The following is an 18,615-nucleotide window of genomic DNA, read 5'->3' as shown; positions in this document are numbered from 1 at the left end:
CCCCGAAAGCCGCAGCTGACTACTACCGAAGCCAACCGCTCGCTGGTCGTTTGAGAAAATTTTGCCGGACGTAAGTCGGTTATGTTTCGTTGAGGTCAGAGTGTAATTGAAAGGCAAACGGCAGTGAACAGAAAACGATATGAACAGGAGTAAAATATGAAGTATAATTTTGAGGAAATGCCATTAACAGATAGATCTATACATATATTAATAATTTAGCATCTAAAGTAGAGTAGAAAATATTTCGTAAGCTTTTGAGAGCCACAATCTCTGAGCTACTGAAAATTCCGATAAAAGTGAAAGGAAACGATTGTGAAGTTTTATCAATTAAACAAAAGTTTTGGTCAATTAAGCAAATTTTTTGATCAAATGGGCTGAACATCAAGGTACAGGAACATGAAGATACCTTGATACCTTGATGGTTGTCTCTTTAAACATAGCACCTGCTCAATTGCGGTAAGACTATGGAAACTTTTCGATAGATAAGCAGCAATGTCGCATACTGTTATCTTGAAATAAAAAAGCGAACAATGAAAAGGTGAATGAAAACTGTGCTATTGGTTCACATCTTCATGTATGAAAAACAGCTGTTTGCTGATTTAAGAAATCGGCTATGGTAATTGCAGACCTTTTTCCTGAAGTCCTTTTTCTTGTATGAATTTAGACTCTTTTTTAAATTGTTTGCTTAGGGAAATTTACAGCTTCTGCTTCATTAAAGAAAGGCATCTGAAACGGTTTTTGTGTATAATATTTCGACGCGGTCTTGATAACAACTTGAGACACAGATAATACAAATGTTTTATGTAACATGTACAACCCGTTAGCATTTTCATAGCAATTTAAAATTACCTAAAGTGAATTTTAAAAAAAAACCGACTATCCTATTGAAAGTTATTTTAAATCTTGTTTACAGTAGTGGCTGGCTAGTGTTCGCTGTTTACTGTGCTTAAATTTTAAATTATAACCCGGTTATTTTCCGAGACATGCAAGATCTTGACTTTGTTGGCAAAACTGTGTATCAAGACCTTTTATATCTAAGTTTTGAGTATAGATCTTCTAATGCTTTAATAAAAGTCTGGTATACAATGTGATTTCTCGGCACACGCGAATATCTTGCAAGCCCCCCCCCCCCCCAGCTTAGTGGGCATAATACGGGCGCATATGCTATTTTTTCATAGTAATGTGCCTGCTACATAACAATACAAAATGTAATTGGGGGCATAAAAATACTTGGGGCACAGAATAGATCCGAAGAACTGTAACAGGATCTTATCAAGAGGTTTCAAATTTCGTTTTACTGGGGGTTGTGAAAACACCATTGATCACACTTGTTTTTTACACAGGCTGGTGCTGTTTCTGCTGACTGACACGTACAGTCTGTTGTTCTTCTCTCGCAAACTGGCAGTTGGTAGGATACAGTTCCAGATGGTAGACACTACAGAGATACAGTACACCTCATTCCTAGGAATCGTAGTCACTCTCCTGTTCGGGTACTCATTCTGGGACATCGCCATCAACATTCCACGTATGGAAAAAACAACTCAGAATTGTGTACTTAATTGATGTTGGTCTGAGATTATGAAATGGATGATGGTGTTCGAATTCGTTATTGTATTAGTGATAGATAAATGGCTGATGAAAAAGGTTCATAATGAAATTATAAGTCTCACTAATTCAAATTTATTTTATGCTGGTACGGAAAACCAACACGAAACTATAGTTATGGTAATGAAAGGCATTGAAAGTAAATTAACTCCTTAGTTATAGATCTCTTTATGGAATCATAGATAATTGCAAAATTCTCATCACAGTTCAAATCATGAAAAAATCACATTTTACCATTTGGTTCACATTTTGAACTGATAACTCGCAAAAAGTTTTCAAGGCCAACAAATATGTTGCTGTATAATCCTCATGACCAGCCTGATCTTTTAGTTTGGTAGTTAATTTTAGTCTCTTCACTCATTGGGTGAGACGATGAGCTAAAAAATAAATCCATATGGCCTTAGAATTTTTTTGAAATACCGTGTATGAAAGTCGCAATCGATAACTGATTGCTGTTTTCGATTCAAAGAGGAGGGTAGAAAGACTCGAAGGTGCTGGGTTGGGTCTTGGGGGTCTCTGACATTTTGAAATTAAATATATATATTTATATATATATATATATATATATATATTATATATATATTACACATACATATATATATATATATATATATATATATATATATATATTATATATATATATATATATATATATATATATATATATATATATATTATATATATATATATATATATATATATATATATATATATATATGACAGTTTGATCTGGTTATTGGACTATGATGGCCAAAGATTCATGATGATAAGAAATGATTTACGTGAACTCATAGTATAATTATATGGTTTTATGAATTTACAATGATAGTGGTCAGAATTTTAGTCAATTTGTCTGAATGACAAGATGTGAATAATTGCAGCATTTATAAATAGTTTTTGTCTTTTAATAATGTAAGGATATTTAACGAATTGAGAAACTTTCTACGTTTTGAATGCAATACTTTTTATACCTCGCCGAATTCATCGTGCTGTTTTCGCGTTTCAGGAACTGACTTCACGCTTCCGACATTCAGATTCATCTTCGGAGTTCTGGGATCTTTTCCTCTCCTCTCAAACTCAGTTGTCCAGATCTACGAGCAAATGAAGTCACCGAAACGTGCCAACGTCTACTATGTCTTCATACAATGTGCCATCATTTGGTTCTACTCTTTTGCCATGTTCGAACTAATTCCGAGTGCTAAAGCTAACTGTATGCCTTATTTCATACTGCTGGGAGGCTGTTTCAGTAAACTAATCACTGAAACAGTGTTTGTAAGTACAGGAACCATTCCTGAGAGATCTATTACCAGAACTGAAATGATAGCTCCAATAATGTTGTTAGTTAATAGTTACAGTGGATGGTTGGAACCCAACACTGCCGCTTGTTATGGTGCTTTTTTGACTGTATCTTTATGGGTGCTATATTTTTCATTCGTTGTTTACAAGTCTGCCCGGTTTTTGAATTTACCCGTGTTGACAGTTCCTAGTGCCAAACAAACATAAATAATAAATCTATGTCAGTGTATGGTTGCAGAGAATTAATCTATACTTTATTTCGGCAATCGCCGATTTGGCTGACTGGGGGTTTAGCCGACTACCCAAAAAAGGAGAATTTAGCCGACAACCCGACCGCACACCAATTGTAAATTGGTTGGACAAATACTAGTGATATTTTGACCAATCAAATTTGTCGGCGAATCATCATTGAGCTGTCGGCTAAATTTGTAATTGTATTCTTGTCGGCTAGACCCCCTTGTGGGCCAATATTCCTAGCGCCATTTTATTTATGCCCCAGATGTATTTATTTTGCTACATTTTTTAAATAATTGTTTGAACTTCCAGTTTTGGCTAAAGCAGAGACGTAGTTTTTCTATTCAGATCATTGAGACTAAATACCCAGAACAAAGTACGAAACTTAAGTAACTGCTGGTTGGAAAATTTACGTCGCACAAGAACAGGCATCCTTTTCTTGCAGTATTTTATAAATTCAAAGTGTTCAAAAGTGTTAGCTGAGAAGGATAAAATAAACTGATTTTTCCCCGAAAATTTAAGTGCGATAATTCCCTAACCCTGATTATTTTTACAGCAAAAGATGGTGGTCTTAAACGATCACCTTTTCAAACATACTGTTTTTTTCATTCAAGACATTTCATATGTAAATTGCATTAAAAATTATTTTCCGAAAATACAGGGAAAAAAATTACTGAAAATTGGTGTTACTGCTTCAAGAATATATGACTTTTCTCAGTTTGTTGCAATTATTTAATCCCGGATAGTCTTTCTACCAATTTTTATCTGATCCTTAAGTCGCTGAGCAGTTGTCTAAAATAAGGAGATGCAAAAACGAAGAGTTATAAAAAGTTTTGTTATAAAAATAGTTATAACAAGATTTGATTTCTTGAATGAATTTGTACTTGCTTGATTTTTAAGTGATTTGAACTGCGCACATTCAGAAATTAACTCTGTTGCTAAAATAAAAGCAATGGAGAGCGATGACAGTACTTAGCTCGTGTAGCGTAGAGGAACCCTCGCTGGTCAGAAGTTTTTGGACCATAAAAGTTTCTCTAGCCTATTCCCCTTATAAATTGTTTTCTTCGCCAGTCGTTCGAGAGCAATTCGCCTGACTTTAGTCTGCTTATGTTTTTTTAAAGGAAAGCATCAATCTCTGCAATTTTATCATGTTATTTTTTTGCTCGTTATTCTGAAAAAGCAACTATTCTGCCACTTCTAAATGGAACTAGCAGTACAATTGTAAACTAGCCTAATTAGTATATCATTAACATGTTTTGTTTTCAACAAGACATTTTAACGAGATATTATTTCGGCAGAAAAATCAAAGAAAACATAATTGGTAAACAATTGCATGATCCCTCAAATGACTGTGTGGTTTTAAACCTCATTATGCAGATGGCTTCTACAAATAACACGGCTCGTTGGAATTCTGGCATATTTAAATAAGGTCTCAAGTAATAATAAGAAAATTCGCTCATTAATGATGTCGGTTAATTGAAAGATTTTTCGCGGAAAATTGTTAAGGATTAGTTTGCTAAAGTAACTATTTGGAAAAAAATGCAGAACGCTTGGTTTACAGATACGGAGAAAAGTTTTTCGTTAAAATTGGAAAGTGTTTTGAGTAAAATGGCTGTGTGTGAAAGTTCTTCTTATGACGCCATCAGTTGGAATTTTGGTTTCAAAACTTTGAGTCCATCCTTCTAGTATTTAGACCGAAGAAAACTGTTTGTCTGATGCTTTAGGTAATGGTATTTTTGTTTTCTTATTGTTTAATAAAGTTATATGATTGCTGATACTAGAAAACTTTGTGGTTCAAACCAATTGTGAATTTTTGATTTTGAATAGAATTTTAGCAAGAAAACTTAGACAATGAATATTAGGTTTTAATTATATTGATCGTATTTTGCCCTTTTATCCTCCGTACACCAAAATTCTGTGCTGAGTAGTTTTGTTGCGTTTTCCGCAATGTGTTACGAATTATGCTAGAATTTAAATTAAAAAAAGAGATTGAAGTAATTTTTATAGTGAGTTATCGAGGTGTTAAGTTTTTTGAACATTAGACAAAATTAGGCTGTTTTTATTCACATTTTTGGTATTTTTGCCCAGATTTTTGTCAATTTTGCTAAAATATATTAAAATTGATAATTGTAGTGTTATTGATTTCATCTCTAAAGATAGAGTAGGGTTGACGAATTGTTCGATCCGAGTTTTTTTGGCAAGAATTTAGGGTCAAAAATGGGACCTAATTCGCATTTTATCCCACTTGTTTTAATTTTGCTGGAAGTAGACACCTTAACACTGCGATTTTTTAGTGATTTGAACTGCGCAAATTCAGAAATTAAATCTGTTGCTGAAATGAAACCAATGGAGAGCGATGACATAATTGTTTGAACTTCCAGTTTTGGCTAAAGCAGAGACGTAGTTTTTCTATTCAGATCATTGAGACTAAATACCCAGAACAAAGTACGAAACTTAAGTAACTGCCGGTTGGAAAATTTACGTCGCACAAGAATAGGCATCCTGTTCTTGCAGTATTTTATAAATTCAACTTCAAAGTGTTCAAAAGTGTTAGCTGAGAAGGATAAAATAAACTGATTTTTCTCCGAAAATTCAAGTGCGATATTTCCCCAACCCTTACTTTTTTTTACAGCAAACAATGGTGGTCTTGAACGATAACCTTTTGAAATATACTGTTTTTTTTCATTCAAGACATTTCATATGTAAATTGCATTAAAAATTATTTTCCGAAAATACAGGGGAAAAAATTACTGAAAATTAGTGTTACTGCTTCAAGAATATATGACTTTTCTCAGTTTGTTGCAATTATTTAATCTCGGATAGTCTTTCTTCCAATTTTTATCTGATCTTTAAGTCGCTGAGCAGTTGTCTAAAATAAAGAGCTACAAAAACGGAGAATTATAAAAAGTTAAGATTTGATGTTTTAAGCTTGATTTGTTAGTGATTTGAACTGCGCACATTCAGAAATTAACTCTGTTGCTAAAATAAAACCAATGGAGAGCGATGACAGTACTTAGCTAGTGTAGCGTAGAGGTTAATGTTGCTGACTCTTATCAGAGTTCGAGGGTTAGAACCCTCGCCGGTCAGAAGTTTTTGAACCATAAAAGTTTCTCTATCCTATTACCCTTCTAAATTGTTTTCTTCGCCAGTCGTTCGAGAGCATTTGGCCTGACTTTAGTCTGCTTATGTTTTTTTAAAGAGAAGTATCAATCTCTGCTATTTCGCTTTTTTAGCCCACTTGCTTTAAATTTGCTGGAAGTAAACACCTTAACACTGCGACCATATTTTTATAAGCTCAAAACAGCGCTAGATTTTCTCCCACTGGCTTAGATGTTCTCCCGATGTCTTCTGGAATTATAATTTTGCCAGTTTTTTTTCGCAAATTTAAACTCGATAATTATACAAAATGCATTATTTCTTTGACAAACTGAAAAATGTTGTTAACAAATTGATATATTTCGCAGCCCGTTGAACAATTTAGAGTTTTTACAGACGCACAGGAAGAGCTGGTTCGATCTTGATCTCACCATGGGTCCTTACGATAAAACAGTTTTTAGATTTTATCGGGCGCGGTTTTTTTTATCAAAATACTTCCGCTATTTAAACTCGATAATTATACAAAATGCATTATTTCTTTGGCAAACTGAAAAATGTTATTAACAAATTGATATATTTCGCAGCCCGTTGAACAATTTAGAGTTTTTACAGACGCACAGGAAGAGCTGGGTCGATCTTGATCTCATCATGGGTCCTTACGATAAAACAGTTTTTAGATTTTATTGGGCGCGGTTTTTTTTTATCAAAATACTTCCGCTATGTAAACTTTTTTCGTCAACTACTGACAAAGAATTTTGAATCAGGGCTCCATTAATGATAGACGCTATTTACAATAAACTAGGTCCGACGAGATTATAGTATAGAGTTACGTTCATGGTTTTGACTTATTGTTTTTGCAAAAATTTTATGGTTTTCTTGAGTTATGCTTTTATTTGTTATACTTTTTGTAGCCCAACAATTTAGTATCACGAAACAAAGATTCAGTTACCTTTTTTAAATGGTATTATTGAGCCTAGACGATTCTTTCAGTTGTTATCTAATGTTTGCTATGACTTTGAATATATTTCTTTGAAGATAATATCGGTGAATTTTTGAACTGCCAATATTCTATCTTATTTCTCCCAGCTTCGGGCGCAGTCTCAGTAAACACAGGCGGAAACTTATTTTCTATGAGTTATATAGTAACGCAATATTCAACTAATGGTCTCTTTGTTTTGATACTAGGCCTTTTCATTTTAAAGCAAAATTGCATATTTTGTGAGTTCAATTTGTTTCCTCGTCGAATTATCAAAATATTTACAATCCAACGGAAGGAAGGCAGAGTAGGGAAAATTCACAGCGTTTAAAAAGGCGTATCTGGATATGTTATTTGTTTTTGTTGAAAAGTTTTGTGCTTTTTGGGCTCAGACACAGTTATCTCGCAAAATTTTGTGGATTTTTTTGTGCTTGCCTGTGTTTGTCTTTCTTTTACTTTTTGTGCTCCATGTAACTGATAACGATAAGTCTCGAGTGCTGACCCAGGACGTAGATTTCAACCTAGTTTAAAATTTCAGATTACAGCTGTTTGTTTTAACGACTTCCAAATTAAATTTAAAGAATTTTTTAAGTCTTGTTTTGCTTTAATTTTCGTCACCATGAAACTCAGACATACTACTAAAAAATCTCAATAGCTTTTGTTGACTAAAACATTTTTTTCGCGTTTGGCTTTACCTTGTGACTGATTGCTTCGACCAATTAGTTTCCTAAAAAGTTTTCGAGATTTCTGTACTGCTAATTTTTGGGTTTCTTTTTGTTTTCTTGTCTATATAGACATTTTATAAAGAAGACTCGTTGATGTTAAGATGAGTGATAATCTACAGCTCTTGCAGGTAATATCTTATAATTACAGTGTTTTGAACCTTGTGATGTCGTAAAATTGTTTGAAATTTTGGCTTCTTTCTGTCTTTGTTATTTTTTGTGGGGCCGTGACTTAGTCTCATTATTAACAGGCAGGCCCAATTGGCTTCTTGGGGTGTTGAAACTTAATACATCACTTTTTTGAAATCGTTAGTCTGATATAACTCTTGAAAAAATGTGCTTTCAAAAACATATTTGGGTTTTTGAGCTTGTCATTTTTTTAAGTAGTTTTTCAGTCGATTTGTAGCTCAGTCTCTGTAAACACAGGTCACAAACTGTTTCCAGTGAGCAGTTATTTAATCTTGATAACGAATTCAGCTTCACACATTTTTGCCGCTTTGTTGCTACTGTTACTACGAGATTTCTTAAAATGTTTGATATTTTTTATATAATTGCTTATTTTAAATGATTTTTGATTTATTTTTAATTTTTAACAATAATCGTAGGTCCCATTGGTTTTGAAATTTTGAGCAATTGAACATTGGATAATGACATGTCTCAATTGCTTTCAATGAAGATATAAATGATCATTTTAGTGATTTCAGTTGATGTCTAATGACATTAATAACTGTGAAATTAATTGTTTTGAAAAATAGAATTTTTTTTGAACTTCGCACCTCTTTGCTCTTTTTTGTCGACCTGTTAATCAGTCGCATTGCGGACAGGTCCATATTTTTTCTAATGAAGGATGGGCAATTTTTGTTTTGTTTAGGTTTTTGCGAGTTTGATTGTATGATTTTTTTTATTATAGACATCGAGTTTTGGTCGTAAATAATGTTTGTTGTTTGATTTTTATTATTGTCCTTTTATTGTCCTTTCTATAGTCCTATTATCAACAACTTTCATCGGCCCCCTAGTGTGGCTTTTTGTATTCCATTGGTTGTTGAACGATATGTATGTTTTTGAAAGTTTTCTATCTCTTCATCACTTGGTTGCCAATTAAGTCAAGAATGTGGATGAGCGGGGTCGGAACATTATGTGCGTACGCACATTACCGAGCCTCCTTGTTATCCCTAAGTTTCAACGCGAAGTTTGTTAAATTTGGAGCTCATTCCTTTCAACAAAAGAAGATAAATATCTGCACTACTTTTCCTTGCAGCGCATTTATATGATGGTTAAATTTTTGCTTCCTTGTTACTCGTGCGTGTCTCCAGCTTCATTTTATGGACTTACCTAATTAATTATTAACTCATTATTTGCTTTGTTTTCCACCGTTTTTCCACGCGCTTTTTATCCGTAATCTACTACGTAACTTTTGTATGCGACATCAGCGATTGGAGAGGCGATGTGAAGAATAGGATGTCGACTCTTTTCCAGGCAGCTTCGAAAGGGAATTTGGAAGTTTTGAAGGACATTTTGCGACATGCATCCGACAATAAATGCGACATCTCAGATCAGAAAAATGTTGCCTTATTAGGTGAGGTCAGATGTAATAATAGAAAAATTAGTTGCTATAATCATTGAAAAATCTGGTGTGTTAATTTACTGGTTTTAATTATAAGAAATGTTTTTCAGTAGTATAATTGCAAGAAATCTTCAGTACTTTTGTTATTGTGTCTAACCTTTTTAAAAGACGGTGATGCTGAAAATCTCTCACATAAATCACGGCAATACCGACTAAATATTTTAAAGCTAAATACCGAACAAAAACAGCAAACAGCGACACTGACGAACAAGCTTGAAGAGCTGTTGTGTTTTTTTTGGCTTGGAAACTGATATTTTTCTGCTAGGGTTAAACACTAAGAGTACTCATTTTTCTGTGTCACTAGCTGCTGCTATGTATGGACATGACCGGATATCAGATGTGTTGATCAAAAACGGGGCAGATGTGAACAACTGCAATGATGACGATAGACACACTGCCCTTCACTGGGCCACTTACAGAGGTCACTCAAGGGTCGTCGAGATACTGCTCGCTTCTGGCGCAGAGGTACGCTCTTGAAAAAATAGTTTGCAACTGCCCCCGGGATTGTGTCTCAGATCATTTCAACGCTGACCCGGCATATTTCAATAGTAAAAACCAAACTCAGTTCTGGAACGTTTCATATCAGCTTATTATTAGTATGATCTTATAGAGGTCATTAAGTTTTCTCAGACTACCCTCGTCTAGAATAAAAATGACAAAAGATGTAATTAGAAATTCTGAAAGCTAAACGTAAGGAATCATAGATATGTTCTGTTTTTTAAGTAGGAAGTTATTGTTGTGAAGCGTAAGAAATTGTTTTTTCATACAAACGTTTGAGTTTTCGTGTATAATATAACCTGTGTCATGATAATTTTCTATTCGTACGAATATCAAATGTACTTCTTGAAGGAAATTTTAGGAATTCCGTTCATTAATTTACATTCATCGAGTCTTGATGTGATCGTAAGTAAAAAAATAAATAACGACGTTTGCTTATACGTTCGTTCTTCTTGTGTGAAATCAAACATAAAAAGTTTTTTAAAGTTTAAAGTTGAGCATGCCGAGGATTTTTGCTACGTTTGAAATCGGCCTATCGATGATATATAACGTTTCAAAGCCAAACACTGAATATTTCCTACATTTGAAAACCAAACATAACGACGATTTCTTACGTCTGAAAACCGAATCACCATCAATACCGACAAAAAAATTGGTCTGATTGAACATATCGACTGTTTCATGTGCTTAAAACTGGCATTTTGGAGTAAGGTAAAAAATTGTTGGCTGTAATTATAAAAAGTTGTATTAAAATATTTGATCTATGAGCAACACATTGTCATCCCGAAGCCGTCTCGAAAAGAGGGAATCTCTTAAGACTCATTTAGTGCTGATTTGTTCTGTCAACAATCTCCACGGCCTACATGACCGCATCCCTGCAGAATATGACTCTCTTCATTCATAATTTACATCTTTTTTGTAATTCTGTGTTTTAGATGTAATGGCCAGACTAGCTCATATTTTGGTCTTCAAGCCATATAAGTTAGGAAAAAGCGTTGTTTTTTCAACTCATTCGACATGAAAACCACGTTAGAACTGTACCACCTCCGCGTGGAACGTAAACGTCTAAAATTATTCTTTTCACCTTTATTATGCTATATCTTTTTTGTAACAGCTGATCCTACCATTTAAAAGGCTTTAAAAGCACTACACAAAAAAGCTAATTGGTTAGTGCATACATTATTATGAAAACAAAAATTTTGGAAAAGCAGAAACTGAAGTTTTTACTGTTGATAAAAGGAAGTCAATCAAAAATTTCAATTCAGTGGGATTTTGGAACTTCCTCAAAACTGATGGCTGGAAGATGTCAGGAAACAAGAGACGTGACTTTTATTTTAAGTGTTCTTTAGAAAAAGTGACGTACAAATATACTGACAGAACGCAATGGCGATTAAAAGAGTGCCGAAAATTTATTCAATAATTTCACCTGATAAATTTCAACCAATCAGATCACTTTAACTCAAATGAGCGCAAAAATTCTGAACTAGTCACAATGAAGTTTGGTTTTATTATTTATTAGGACAAGATTAGTGAAGCGCCAAATTATTTAACGCTAACAATGATATTGGCAGAACATGGCCATGCCTCAGCAACCCGTGGGACTTGATATGAATCTATCACAACCGAACTACTGATCAGCGTGTCCTGGTTGCTTTGAAAATACATTATGTTGGCATTAAATTGATAATTAATTGGTATTGACACGTTCAGCACTTTTACGACTTGTTTCAGTTTTGGCACTCTTAAACTTTGGCATAGTATTACTTTGGCATAGTTGTACGTAATCTTAGGAAACGATATATTCTCAGATTCATGTTGTGAAATTGAGAGAAGTAAATGCTTATGGGCAAAATTGGTAGAAAATATGCTGAAGTGGCTATTTGCACAATGAAACGTTTTGGATCAAGTAACAGCATGTTCCTGAGCTATATAATTCTGGTCATTACTTTAATTTATAGGGAAAATTTATATAAATAATTTTTTTTGCTACTTCATGACGTAGCGCTTAGACAAATTGTTTAGAACTGTTTTGCATTTAAAAACTCAGCTGGTTGGAAGGGAAAATTGTAGATAGTTTTCACCTAGGTTGTCTATTCAAGGATTGTGGAGATTTTTCTAATTTTTGACCCCCAGCTTAGTGTGTGCGATTTTTTTGCACCTCCCTCTGGCGCACGTGCCGTATTTTTTTATTTTGTACTATGCAATGACACGTGCTCTGTAATCTGGGGTTGCATAACGTATTTGGGGGCCTAAATGGGAAAAAATCCAATTTTTTGAATAATATAATAAACAAACTTATATAACATATTTTCCACTTTTCAATAAAATTGAAAGCCAGCATTTGAAGTAACTTTAAACTTAGATTTATTCATACACTTTTACCTTTTTCCTCTCCTTAGGTGTTCGCCTCCGGGTCTCTTGGAGGCATACCCTCTCCCCTTGATTTACATCGATCCTCATGTCGGGCCATGTTGGTTGCAGACTTTTCCTCGCCGCACCATCTGGATGTTCTTGTTCTTGGAATGTATCTTCTGGACTTGCTCCGTTCGTCAGCCGGGTTGCACTTTTTCAGATGGTTCTTCATGGCTCGTTCGGATCTTAAGTGTACGTTACAGTCAGTTCAGACATTCGAAGGTTTTGGTCGAGTTGGAATGCATATGTTTGATATGAATTTTAAGGCCACCATTTGATTTGCATACTTTTCCACATTCTGGGCATTATAGATTAGGTGTTTTGGTCTTGAAGTCTCTCTCTTCCACTGTTTCCGGTAATTGATGATTATGTGCTTGTTGACGTTCCCAAATTTCCAGATGTGCCATTCTCCTCCCTACAATTTCTTTCCACTTTTGATGGTCTTGAGTGATGGTTCCCTTCTCGGCCCAGTTAACGCTGCCTCTTTAAGGAGTTTCCTCCAATAAAACAGTGTTTCCCTCTTTTTACCTGGCGTTTCTTTACTTCTTCTAGGCTACCAAACCAGCCAAGGACCACGATTTTTGTTATTCTTTGGTTGCTCATTCGTAGGACATGCCGGATACGTTCTAGTGTTCTTTTCTCTGTCTTCCACCTGATCGATTTGATGTTGAGGATATTCCTGATGTCTTGCATATTTTTACTTTGCTTTTCCATTTGTATAAGGGGAGGACCCGTTTTGTTGCTCCAGATATGGCGATACCTTTTGTCGATCCAAGATTGTAGTGTTTTGATCTCCTTAGTGTACCATGGCCTTGCCGCGCAATCAAACAGGAGCCCACTCTCAACACATGCTTCCACCACCTGGGCTTGTTTCCTTTTTGGTAATTTGCTCTTGGTTAGTTGTGGTCTACATTTTGCCCAAAGTATTCCAGTTCTTTTTTTCCGGTTTTTCGTATCCTCCTTTGGGCCTAACCAGCTTCCTAGCATCCTTATTTCGTCCGCTTCTTTCATTCCAAAGACCGCTACCTCCTCTTTGTCTTCATTGTTTCTTTCCTAAATTGAGACATCACATCCTTCACAATCTGTACACCTTCGTGTAGTTCTCTGCTTTCCCCTATGATTGTGGTGTCGTACTCACGTAGGGACAATGTGAATGGTGCAGTAACGGTTTCACTATTATACTTCTCCACCTTGTTCGGGTCAGGGCTTCCAGGAACCTATTACCATTGAACTCCTGTGGTTCCATGTTTAGCGTCCGAGGCAGCTTTCCTTTCCTTCTGGGCAATCCTCCTTACAACACGGTGGTAAATGTCTTTCGACCAACATTTAACTAGCCTCGTCTTTGTTGTCTTTCGAAGAAAAAACGCATGGTCATGGCTATCGTTTAGGTGTTGAAATAAAGTAGTAATGAAATAATGATTTTAAGTTTTATCGCCATTGATCTAAGTTGCAGAAATATAGACAGAAATAGCAGATATAGATGACAGATGACAGAAGACTAGCAAAAATTTTCTTAAAAAGTTTTACTGTGTAATACAGCGACCGAGCAGAAAAAACTGCCGATTATAAAAACAATCTTTTAAAACAGTTTGAAACACGCCAGATTGTTTTAAATCAAATACCAGATCTCTGCAGTGTCGGATTCTACAGAACCACATTTTCATAGATTCAGTACCTGATCTCAAACTATCAAGATAGTGTTACAAGCAGAGTTAGGTAACTTCTTACTAACTATCTTCAAAATTCTGGCGAGCATCTCAAATCCCTACATAGTTCTCCATTGATGCCAGACATTCTTAGTGATTTCATCAGCGTCACGCAATCTGTACTTGAAACAAGAACTTGAACGCTTGCAGCCTGAAATCTGGCCTTAATTGTAGCAAAATCTGGCATTGCAAAATCTGGCACTGAAAAGATCTGGCATTTAGAAAGTTGCACGTGCGTGTTCCAGACTCTGTCACCCAATGCTGCCTATTTTGTGATGCGTTATAGGTTGACCAGCAGGATAAAGACGGCAACACAGCTCTGATGTTCGCCAGTTCCAAAGGCTTCGAACACATCGTACGCATTCTGCTTGACTTCAAAGCCAGCACTCGGGCATTCAACAAACTGAACGAAACTGCAATACATGTTGCATGTTAGTAGTTGCTAAATTTGGGTCTTTCCCATTATAGCCCCCCCCCCCAGCTTAGTGGTCAGATAACCTATAGCCCCCCCCCCCAAAAAAAATCATGGTAATTATACCATAATGAGGGGCTATAATTTCATGAGGGGGGCTATAATGGGAAAGACCCCTAAATTTTACGGATCTATTCTGCTATGACCCCCCGTTACAAATCCTTTATGACCCCCCGTTGCAAATTATATTTTGTTATATAGCATGTTACTATGTAAGAAAATAGCACGCGCGCTTGGGGGGTCATAAAAGATTTATGGGATCTTTTCCGTTTGTGCCCCACCAGCTTAGTGGGTACATATTATTTGCACCCCCCGACGCACGTGCCATATTTTTACATAATGATTTACTATGTAATGACATGTGCTCTGTAACTGGGGGGCGCATAACGTACTGGGGGGGGGGGGACAGAATAGATCCAATTTGACAATATTGATCTGGGAGCAAGGAACTCTATCAGACTTGGGTTCGTTCACGATAAGTTTTTAGACAGGCTTCACTAGTGAGAGATAGTTGGTATGACCAAAAAAAAACATTTTCGGGGCAGTGTACCTCGCCATTAGGACTTCTTAAAACACGAAACGCGCACGTTTTAAAACGACGAAAGTCAACGGAAGTCAACTTCTGGCTAAGTAGCAACTTCTGGCATTTTAACTTCTGGCACTGCAGACTTTTAAAATGTGCACGTGAGTGTTTTAAGTAATTCTACTCTGATCATGTCAAATTTTACAGTGAGAAGTTTAAATTCAGAACATTCTAGCTACTCGTTTTGTGGACTTCTTATGGACAGTTTGAGCCATAACGCTGTTTTTGCCTGGTTTCAGCCTAATCTTATAAGGAAACTCCGAACCTTTAGTCTCTACAGGTTTGGGTTTGTTTCCAGGTTTGGGCAGTGACAATGCAACTATAGTCCAATTCCTGATCAAGTTTGGTTCTTATGTGAACCAGCCAGGGAGACATGGATGGACTCCTCTTCACTACTGCGCCGAGTACGAGAGAGTCAATTCGGCCAGGGCTCTTTTGAAAGCGGGTTCGAACCCCGTTCTGGTCGACAATATTTACGTAAGTTAAGTAATATTTCACTGAATGCCAGATAATACCAGAGAACAGCCTCAGGTTAATGCGTTATTGATTAAACAATTAAAAGCGCACGGGGGGTCTGTTTTATGCGATTTTTCGCTTGACCGATTTTTGGTCTGACGCTTTTGACTTTTCGTCCTCAAAAACGGGATAAACAGGTAGCGCCCAGCGGGCATTAAGTGCTCTTCGAGCCTTTCAAGTCTGTTTCAGCTCAAACTGTTTTGGAGACATATACTTATGGTGTGAAGGGGCGGTTCTTAGAGGTTGAAGACACCCCCACTGTTGACCCCCCCCCCCACTATTCTATTGAACCCACCCCCACCCCCCACCGCGCTGTTGCCCCCCACCCCACTGTTTTTTGTCATTTTTTGAGCTCTTTCAGCACTAGGTGTCAAGGATCCTCCTCTAGGGTTTTATTATAGGTTACTGCGTAGTTTCTAGTGGTAGTGGAAATGTTTCAACATCACGAGTTTAAGCATTTTTTTGACAAAACGTGCAAATTTTTTCAAATTTTTTGGCATTTTCATTATTTACGTCTTTCCAGACGCAGGGACCAGAAAACGTCCTCAAGGGTTTGATAATGATTTACTGAAAAAAAATTTTTTGCCATGGAATAGCTTTCAATTTCTTAAAATGACAAATTTTAGCAATTTTTTTTTTTTTGAAAAAAATTGCATTTTTTCAATTTTTTTTGATATTTTTTGTCGGTTTTTCGGTTTCTGCAGCCTCAAGAGCTGAGGAATCTCCTCTAGGGTTTGAAAATAGGTTACTCTATAGTTTCTAAATGTAATGGAATGTTTTTCAAGATTTCAACACCACGAATTTTAGCATTTTTTTTTACAAAACTTGCATTTTTTTTTCAATTTTTTTGACATTTATTGTTAATATTCAGGTTTTTCAGCATAACACAAAATCTCCGTTAGGGTTTGATAATAAGTTAGTGCAAATATGTTTTGGTCATGGATTAGTTTTCAACTTTTATTATCACAAATTTCAGAAGTTTTTGATTTTTTTAGATTTCTTAGAGGAAAATTGTTATCATGTTCCAAGTTTATTGATCTTTTTGAGCCACTGAATCTATTTAAAGCTTGCATTATGGATCCCGGATAGTCTCTTGAGACAATAAAATGGTTTTGAAGATTTTGATATCTTGAATTTTAGCCAGATTTTGTTAAACTTTGCGATTATTTCCATAATTTTTAAATTTTTTTGGCCTTTTCTGAGTTCAACGATCCTTACTGGCCAACGAAGCTTTTCAAATCTTGCAGATGGATTAGTCGACATAACTCCAGGGACGAAAAATGGTTTTGAACATTTTCACTGCGAAATCTGGAAGCTTTTAAATTTTGCAATAATTTGCAAATTTTTAAAGTATCTGTTTTTTATTTGATTTTTATACTAACAAGGCTAGAAAACTGAAGAGTCGAATCAAGCTAAAGTTAGCTTCACTAAACCGTGGCTAGCTACTGACGAAGCCAACCGCTCGCCGGTCGTTTGAGAGCAATTCGCCCGACGTTAGTCTGTTATGTTTTTTTACATAGAAGAGTAAAGGGCTTTTTTATTACATACGTTGATACCGCCCCAGACGGAAAGTGTCTGTTCAAGTTGTTCCAGATAGAATGTGCATTAGTCAAGGCCTTCGTGCGCTCTTGATACTTTCGTGAGTTTATGCCCAGTAACAGAGATACGTTGGTGAAGTCCGATTTTTAAAATTATCAATTCTACTACCAGGACATAGTACCAAAAAAAAAAACAAGAGTAAATAGGATCGAATCAGGTGAGACGGCACTAATTATTCTTCCAAACATTGTTATACCCCCAATAGGCGTCAAATATTGCCCAGTTTGTTTTCGGATCTTTTTACGTATTTGGTACCACATCCTATTGACAATCAAACACTTAAGTACAACTTGATATATCTTGCCATGTCATGGTCAATCTTTCTAGGTTATCTTGCCAAGATCTTGTTTTTTAATACTCACGCAAAGATCTTGCAAGTTCGTACAAATCTTGATATTTTCATGGTAAGTACCATGTCAAGATCTTGGCAAGATTTGACAAGATTTAGTATGTTTCTCATCAATGTCTAATAAGTTTCAGTTCACTGGGTTAAAATATTTTGTACAGGATACCCCTCTGGACATTGTAGAGGACAAGGACATTTATGGAGAAGAAATTCACGCAATTCTATTAGAAGCAACCCAAAATTGGATTGCAGCTAGCGATGCCAAGCACCAGAGTAGCGCCCTTGAGAACAAAAAAGATGGCCGGTCTACCCCTCTCGAGACTGAAAGGGCTCGCAGGAGAGCTGAGAGGGAACTACTAGATTATGAGACACGTCAACAACAAAAAGAACAGCCAAATAAGGACAATGACGAACATGATTTGTTTGCAGATAAACCTTCGATTTAAAAATCCGATATTGATAGTTCTAAATTCGTGTTAGATCCGAAGCTCAATTTAAAATTCAATGACATATTTTATTTTGATTATACAGCAAGTACCTATTATTTGATTTAAAAAAGGCTAGGAATCTTTCTGAAAATTGAGATTGAAAATAACTCAAAAATCCAAATGTGTGATTGACTGACTGATCACGCGTGAACATGCTCTCTTAGGTTAGGTCGGAAGCAGGTCTTTCTTTTAGGCCTCTGCTTTTCCGTTTGAATGCTTTTTAAAGCTTTCTGTGTACCCTCTTCTTCAAAGAGGCAATCTCACATCTGCTATTGCTACCAACTTAGAAGAAAAAGAGGTATTGAAAGAATGTTGAACCTGAGATCTTTTCCGTTTGTGCGTTGTCCGTTGTTTTCAACCCTTCTTTGCAAAAATATATCAGTCAATTTAGGTCTGTTGCAATACACAATTTTTATTTTATTGTACAGCTGTTACGCCAAAT

The 18,615-nt window shown here is 35.8% G+C and overlaps 1 protein-coding gene across 1 annotated transcript in view; it reads left to right on the top strand.

Moving 5' to 3' along the window:
- LOC142340652 (uncharacterized) overlaps window positions 1-18,166 on the top strand; it is a 46,330-nt gene extending 28,164 nt beyond the window's left edge. Inside the window, exons 4-8 of the mRNA XM_075391343.1 lie at window positions 1,344-1,525; window positions 9,858-10,018; window positions 14,456-14,600; window positions 15,523-15,701; window positions 17,847-18,166. Of these exons, the coding sequence (XP_075247458.1) occupies window positions 1,344-1,525; window positions 9,858-10,018; window positions 14,456-14,600; window positions 15,523-15,701; window positions 17,847-18,131 (952 nt within the window). The 3' untranslated portion in view covers window positions 18,132-18,166. The remainder of the gene's footprint in view (window positions 1-1,343; window positions 1,526-9,857; window positions 10,019-14,455; window positions 14,601-15,522; window positions 15,702-17,846) is intronic.
- The last annotated feature ends 449 nt before the right edge of the window (window positions 18,167-18,615 follow it).

Source organism: Convolutriloba macropyga, chromosome 6, assembly GCF_964194025.1.
Source record: "Convolutriloba macropyga chromosome 6, txConMacr16.3, whole genome shotgun sequence".
NCBI lineage: Eukaryota > Metazoa > Xenacoelomorpha > Acoela > Convolutidae > Convolutriloba > Convolutriloba macropyga.
Note: the sequence above shows the minus strand (reverse complement) of the source record. Positions and strands in the feature narration are given on the sequence as shown.